Below are 7,941 nucleotides of genomic sequence, written 5' to 3' on the forward strand. Positions count from 1 at the left end.
TTTATCATAATTTATAATTATTATATCATAAGATCATGATCATTGGAGCAGAATTAGGCCATTGGGCCTATCAAGCCTACTCCGCCATTCAATCGTGGCTGATCTATCTCTCCCTCACAAACCCATTCTGCCTTCTCCGCATAACCCCTGACACCCATACTAATCAAGAATCTATCTTTAAAAATATCCATTGACTTGGCCTCCACAGCCTTTTGAGGCAAAGAATTCCATGGCTTCACTACCTCTGATTAAAGAAATTCTTCCTCATCTCCTTCCTAAAGGAACATCCTTTAATTCTGAGGCTATCACCTCAAATCCTCGACTCTCCCACTAGTGGAAACATCCTTTCCACATCCACTCAGTCCAAGCCCTTCATTATTCGGTAAATTTCAATGAGGTTCCCCACCTCATCCTTCTAAACTCCAGCGAGTACAGGCCCAGTGCCATCAAACGCTCATCATGTTAACCCACGCATTCCTGGGATCATTCTTGTAAACCTCCTCTGGACCCTCTCCGGAGCCAACACATTCTTCCTCCTATATGGGGCCCATCTCTTCCATCTTCCATTAATTTCGTCCATTATAGACACCAGACAAATATGGTCAGTAGGAAGACAACTAATTTGCAAGAGGTTGTAAGACCAAGCCTGGTCTACCTCATGAAATGTCTAACACTAGTTTAGTTTATTGTTATGTGAAAAGTGAAAAGCTTTTATTGCGTGCTATCCAGTCAACAGAATGACATTACATGTTTACAATCGAGCCATTTACGGTGTATAGATAAGGGAATAACATTTAGTGCAAGGTAAAATCAGCAAAGTCCGAACTAGAATTGTTCGAGGGTCACCAGTGAGGTAGATAGTAGTTGAGGACTGCTCTGCACGACAGGCCACAACTATAAGGTGAGGGAGGAAAAGTTTAATGCAGATGAGTGGGGCAAGTTTTTTTGCACAGAGAATGGTGGGGGCCTGGAACACAATACCAGGGATGATGGTGGAGGCAAATAAGATAGTGACATTTAAGAGGATTTTAGATAGGTGCATGGAAGTGCAAGGCGTGGAGGGATATCGATCATGTTCAGGCAGATGAGATCAGTTTAATTTGACATCATGTTCGGCACAAACATTGTGGGCTGAAAAGCCCATTCCCATGCTGTACTGTTCTTTGTTGTATGTTCAATGTTCCACGATGTAAAAATCGTTGGATTTTCACCACAAGATACGTAGCGGTCATGCTGATTTTCAAAGTCGTGCAGGTTTGTTGGATCATTGGCTTCTGTAAATTGACCCTGGAGTGTAGGAGAGAACTAATGTGTGGGTGATCGTTGGTTGGCATGGACCTGGTGGGTCGAAGGGCCTGTTTCCACTCTGTATCTATAAACTAAACTAAAAATAAACTAAAGCAGGCTAAGGAATGCCTCCAATTTTGAAGCTGAGCCTTCCTGCAGGCAGCATTTAAGATTTGATTCTTGTGTTTTTAATTTCACCCAAATCAGTGACTGTGTACCAAGACTGGTCTCTCAATGTTATTTTACCAGAAAGGAGATAGATTTGTCAGTATTCAAAATACTACTCCTCCTGCTAGAATGTCTCATGTTCACAACCTTGGCAGTCGCATACACATTTAGACCCATAGTTATCATCAAACTTTAAACTCAACCCAGCCTTGTTCTCACTAACGCAGTCTTTGTAGTAGGACTTGTGGTGAGGCCCCATTTAGAGTATTGTGTTCACTTCTGGGCACCATGTTATAGAGAAGATGTTGTCAAGTTAGAGAGGGTTCAGAGATGTACGAGAATGTTGCCAGGACTCAAGGGTGTATTCATTGGAGCGCAAGAGGATGAGGGGTGCTCTTATAGAGGTGTGTAAAATCATGAAATAAATAGATCGGGTGGACGCACAGAGTCTCTTGACCAGGATAGATGAATCGAGAACTAGAGGACAAAGGTTTAAGGTGAAGGGGGAAAGATTTAATAGGAATCTGAGGGGTAACTTTTTCACACAAAGGGTGGTGGGTGTATGGAATGAGCTGCCTGGGGAGGTAGTTGAGGCATGGATAGGACAGCAATGTTTAAGAAACAATTAGACAGGTACATGGATAGGACAGCTTTCGAGGGACATGGACTAAACCAGGCAGGTGGGACTAGTGTAGATGGGACATATTGGTTGGTGTGGGCAGGTTGGGCTGAAGGGCCTGTTTCTATGCTGTATGACACTATGCGTTGCTGCACCCAACCCCTGATGCACTCACTAACTTCACAGAATTAGGGAGCAAGCGGGATGTCATTGGTTTTGAAGAGATTTTTCATGATTCTGATCCTGAAGGAAGGAAATGTAATTGGAAAACTTGAAGTTTTATTAAAACACAAAGTGCTGGAGGAACTCATCAGGGCAGACAGCATCTGTGGGGGGAATGAACAGGCAATGTATCTGGTTCGGACTCTACCTCAGACCTCTTTTTTTGATGGTGTGCTACACACTGCGTTAAAGCTGGCTGTTTCCCACGGATGCTGCCTGACCCACTCAGTTCTTCCAGCACTTTGTGTTTTGCACAAGATTCCAACATCTGAAATTCCATTAAATTAAAATTGTTCTTTTCGAACTGGATGGTATCGGAGCAAAACAGCAAGACCGTTAGTTGGAAAGGGTGAATATTAAAACAATTACATCGTTATTGTGACAATACTGTAAAGTATCATTGAATAATTGAAGTACATACCAGAAGGTCGTATTATCAAGTATTTGTATTAAATTGCACCCGTCTCTTCTTCACCCAAAACTTAATGGGTTTTAACATAGGAGTAGAAACAAGGAACTGCAGATGCTGCTTTCCAAGAAAAAACCCCACAAAGTGCTGGAGTAACTGAGCTGGGCAAGCAGCATCTCTGGAGAATAGGGATAGATTATGCTTGAAGACCCGAAACGTAGCCTGTCCATGTTCTCCAGAGATGCTGAGTTACTCCAGCACTTTGTGATGTTCTAACTTAATTTTCACAAACTATTCTCAGGCTAAATCTTGTCGGTGACTGTACCTCGGAGACGATGGTGGCGGTGTACTGGTCCTGACTGTACTCCCATCCATCCAAACACGGCTCCTCTTCGATCCCGGACACGTTGAGGAGATCTGGGTCTGGAAACACCTCCGAGAGGTTCCTGATCACATCCAAGCGGTAGCGACTGCATTGTCTGTACTGGTCTTGTGTTCCTGGCACCAGTGGGATGGTTCTGTTCATCCAGGCTTGGCTGAGGTTGAGATTCCCGGGAATCAAGCAGCGATGCGCTGGGGTATCCCCGACGAAGACGATAGACAATCCGCAGAACCCGTTTGGGAAGATGCTGGCGCTCAGGAGAAAGAAAATCATCTTCTGGAAGGGTCCCCATTCTCCCAAGAAGGCTGTAACTTCATCGTAATCCCGCATGATAGTTGCAACGTGGACCGATGCAAGGTGGAAGGCAGATTGGCAAGGAAAAAACAGATTATTCCAAACCCCAGGAATCCCACAGCCTTTAAACCCAAACACAGTCATCCGTCGTTGCAAATGCAACGGACCCAACCCAGATCCCGAGCCTTGCAATAAATAGCTCGTATGCCAATCGTCCAGTAGGAATCTGGTCACCAGGGACGGCATGCGAACACGAATTTAGCAGGATTCACAATGACTTTGATGTGGTGGCGTGAGTTATAAACGTCAATGGGTGGACGCTGTAATATATCAGAGCGTTTTTTTTAATGGACCGGGCGGTTGAATCTTGCAGACAGAGCAATGTTGGCAAGGACGCTCAGGAAAATATTTCCCCAGTTTAAATCGGACCATGTGTAATTCTTTTTGCCTGTTGTCCTCAGAGCTGGTAAACATCCGCTTGCTCAAGAATCTCCAGAATAACTTTCTCCGACGCTGCTAAAAGCAGTAAGGACATTTAAATGTTTTTTCTTTCCGTTACTTTTTTTCTTCTTGGAATATTCGCTAAAAGAGGATGGAAGATCTGCTTTGTTGACGGTCAGATGCTTTATTAGAGATGTATTACTAACCTGAGGGAGAGGGTGGTGAGTATATGGAACGAGCTGTCGGAGGAGGTAGTTGAGGCACATTTAAAATACATGTGTCGCAAGGAATTGCAGATGCCGGTTTATACCTAGACCCTTCTTCAGACTGAGTCAGGGGAGAGGGAAACTAGAGATATTGAAGGGTGCAAAAATAATGTAACATGTGAAAACGACAGATCAAAGCATACAGTCCAAGTACATGGAAAGGTTTAGAGGGATATGGAACACACTTGGACTGTATGTAGTCAGGATCGAACCCGGGTCTCTGGCGCTGTAAGGCAACAACTCTACTGCTGCGTCACTGTGCCACCACTGTCCTGAATCTTTTAAATTAGTGTTTTAAAACGATTTTTTCTTGCTAAAATCAGCAACGCTGAATGTACTCACTTTTGCCCAAGAATTGCTCAGTGGGAACCACACAGCTTATTCCTTTTTACATTTGCTAAAAAGGCATATCTTTGGTTTTCCTTGTTTTTCATTGCAGGTGAGAGAAAATATAAGATGGGAACTCTGTTAGGGAAATGTTTTTTTGCTCACTATTTTATCCAACATTTTGACAAATATTTATATCACCTCTGCCCCAGAAGAGATCCCAATGGTGTAAAGATCGGAATCCCTGCACACTGAACCAATTCCTGAGCCACACATTTGATGTGAACTAAGATTGATGATATAGATTTTAAAAAATAATGTGGTCCTTTAATGGCTAGAATTAGAAGATAAATTAAGAAACAGGATCTCCAAGATAGCAATCTCAGGATTACTCTTCTGTCATATTGTAGGATGGGACGTAAAACCTTGAATCTTTGGGATCAGTTCTGAAGAAGGTGGGACCTGTAAAAAATGGATGGTAGATCAGAACTGATAAACTCCTTGAGTTGTTAGTGTCTTTGGGTAGGGTTTAACCTTCTAAAGCAGTGGGATCGGTACCTGAGCAAGAGGTTTAAGGGGAGCAAAACAAAGAAATGAAAGGCATCAAACTAGAAAGCAGAAGAGGAAGGCAGGAGACAGAAGGAAGAGAACCTTACAGATACACAATAAATCCAAGTTATAGGGTTAATAGTCACAGTCATGCAGCATGGATACAGGTCCTTCGACCCAACTTGCCCACAAAGGTCTCGACCCGAAACATCACCCATTCTTATTTTCCAGACCCGCTGAGTTACTTCAGTATTTTATGTCTATCTCGGTTGTAAACCAGCACCTGTAGTTCCTTCCTACACTTAAAAGACATAAAATTGATTTAGGTGAAAGTAAAAAAAGCAAGAAAAAGAAAATTATAATATTAGTGGTGTAGACACAGGTACTGCAGATGCTCGCTTACTAAAATAGACACTAAGTGCTGGAGTAACTCAGTGGGTCAAGCCATATGTGACTAGCTTGGATGCGGTTTGTTCGGCTGCATGGACCAGTTTACTTTGGTTTAGTTTATTGGGCGATTGCACGGCCGGGGAGGTCACGACACTTGACCCATAATGTTGCCACGCAACGTCTTCTGGAGGACAAGCGGTGTACTGGAGGCAAGCACGAGTGTGTTGATTACTATGGCTGTCAGTACAGCGGGACTGTCTTTGGTCCCAGCAGCCATTGAATTGTCGCAGTATGCATCCAATCTTTCAACTGACTAGCACGATATGTTCAAAACATTTCTGTGATTGGTATCGACCCCTATTTACTGCCTGAAACAGAGAAATCGTGTGATATTTCCCAATTTCCAGAACTCAATTCAGTGGACACCATGGTATACCTGATATCAACGCGAGTCCATACACGGCAAATAATTTCCAGGCATACAAGTCATTGGAGGCGTACAATCAATTTGCAAATGGTTGATTGCACGACATTTAGACATTTGGACAATTTGCAATTTTTATCGAATCCAAATCAACCTACAAACTTGTACGTCTTTGGAGTGTGGAGAAAACTGGAGCACCCGGAGAAAACCCATGCAGTCACGGGAAGAACATACAACCTACGTCCAGACATCACCCATAGTCAGGATTGAACCCGGGTGTCCACTATCTTTCCTTCTCAACCCCACTCGTCTGCCTTCTGCCCATAACCGCGTAAGAGTGGAGCGATTGTAACGATTGTAATGAATGAATGCAGATCCACCTCTGGGACCAGCACGCAGAGAGTCGCCTGGCCTGGGTGCCATAGTGGGTGCATTCTTGGCCGAAAGGCCTATTCCCGTGTTGCATGACTCTGATGGCAATGTTTTTAATTTAATTAAAACCTTTTATTCCGGGACTTGTTCATTGCTGAAAGACTAGTGCTTGCCATTGATACTCTGCTCATCTTTAGCAAACTATGGGAGCCTCCTTCTTAGACTTTGTAATTATGTATAGTCTTTCCGCTGACTCGATAGCACACAACAAAAAGTGTTTCACTGCACTGTACCTCAGTATGCAAACTAAACTAAAACTAAACATTCTGATTCTGCTTATTTGCATTTTGACTTTCTATATGTTCTACTATTATCTACTCAATAACTGAGTTTGCCATTTCCGATGTAAAGTCACCCACTTTGTGCCTCCCACATTTTTAGAATGAAACTATCATGTTGGCACTATTCCAATCCTTCAGTATATCTGCACAATCTGAGGCCTTTTGAAAGATTACAATGAATACAGCCACTGTTTCTGGAACCTCTTTTAGGATCTCAGAATGTAAACATCACATAGAAACATAGAAATATAGAAAATAGGTGCAGGAGGAGGCCATTTGGCCCTTCGAGCTAGCACCACCATTCATTGTGATCATGGCTGATCATCTACAATCAGTAACCTATGCCTGCCTTCTCCCCATATCCCTTGATTCCACTAGCCCCTAGAGCTCTATCTAACTCTCTTTTAAATTTATCCAGTGAAGGGTCTGTCCCACTTAGGCGATTTTTTAGGCGACTACCGGCAACTGTCAAAGTCGTAGCAGATCGCCGAAATTTTCTTTTACCCTACGACAATGACCACGACAATGTGGAGTCAGGTCGAGATTACACTGTCTTCGGAAACATCGCAAAATTCCCACGCTTATCGATGCTTCTCCAGCGTCCTAATTTTCGCTGAAATCACTGACAAGTCTGTAATTACTTGAGAGTTTTGAAATATAACATCTTGTCCAGGTTACTTGAAAACCAAGGTTCACGGTAACAAGGCATAAAATGGATTGACTTCCAGTTTACTAATAGCAGTATTAAGAAATTTAATTTTAAACGTGGTTAAATGGATTTTTGTGCAGAGTGTGGGCATTCTTTGAAAATGCATATCTAGTTTCTGGGTTGCATATCTGGGTTGGGAGCCTACTTTAACTGTAATCACTGATGGCCATAAACATCGTGAAAATTCCCACGCTTACCTGACCGTCAAACTGCCGCCTCCAATCTACCTGTCAAATGTCCTGACGGTAAATAAATTGGTTAAACACAAGTATTTTATGGAATCTTCAAACGACTTTACTTAATTTAATATTACGTGCTTCTAAATGCATCTAAGACAACCTAGCAAACCTGGGGACAACTGGCAACAGTGCCCGCAATAAGCAACAATACCTGGCGACAAGCCAGCTGTCGCCAAGAAATTTCAATCCGGTTGATTTCTCAGCGACCCGCCGAGATCCACTACGATTCTTGGAAGACTCCTCACGATCATGCACGCGACACCCGGCGAACTGTCGACGACAGCCTAGTCACCCGCAGTCACCTGAAAATCACCTAAGTGGGACAGGCCCTTGAATTGGCCTCCACCTTCTGTGGCAGAGAATTCCACAAATTCACAACTCTCTGGGTGAAAACGTTTCTTCTCACCTCAGTTTTAAATGGCCTCCCCTTTATTCTTAGACTATGTACCCTGGTTCTGTACGCCCCCAACATTGGGAACATTTTTCCTGCATCTAGCTCTGC

The 7,941-nt window shown here is 43.2% G+C and overlaps 1 protein-coding gene across 1 annotated transcript in view; it reads right to left on the reverse strand.

The window, feature by feature from the left end:
- The window catches only part of LOC144600021 (organic cation/carnitine transporter 2-like), a 47,415-nt gene extending 43,629 nt beyond the window's left edge, over positions 1 to 3,786 (reverse strand). The window contains exon 1 of the mRNA XM_078411345.1: positions 3,031 to 3,786. Within this exon, the coding sequence (XP_078267471.1) occupies positions 3,031 to 3,627 (597 nt within the window). The 5' untranslated portion in view covers positions 3,628 to 3,786. The remainder of the gene's footprint in view (positions 1 to 3,030) is intronic.
- Between the last annotated feature and the right edge of the window lie 4,155 nt (positions 3,787 to 7,941).

This window comes from Rhinoraja longicauda, chromosome 14, assembly GCF_053455715.1.
Source record: "Rhinoraja longicauda isolate Sanriku21f chromosome 14, sRhiLon1.1, whole genome shotgun sequence".
In the NCBI taxonomy this organism is placed as follows: Eukaryota; Metazoa; Chordata; class Chondrichthyes; order Rajiformes; family Arhynchobatidae; genus Rhinoraja; species Rhinoraja longicauda.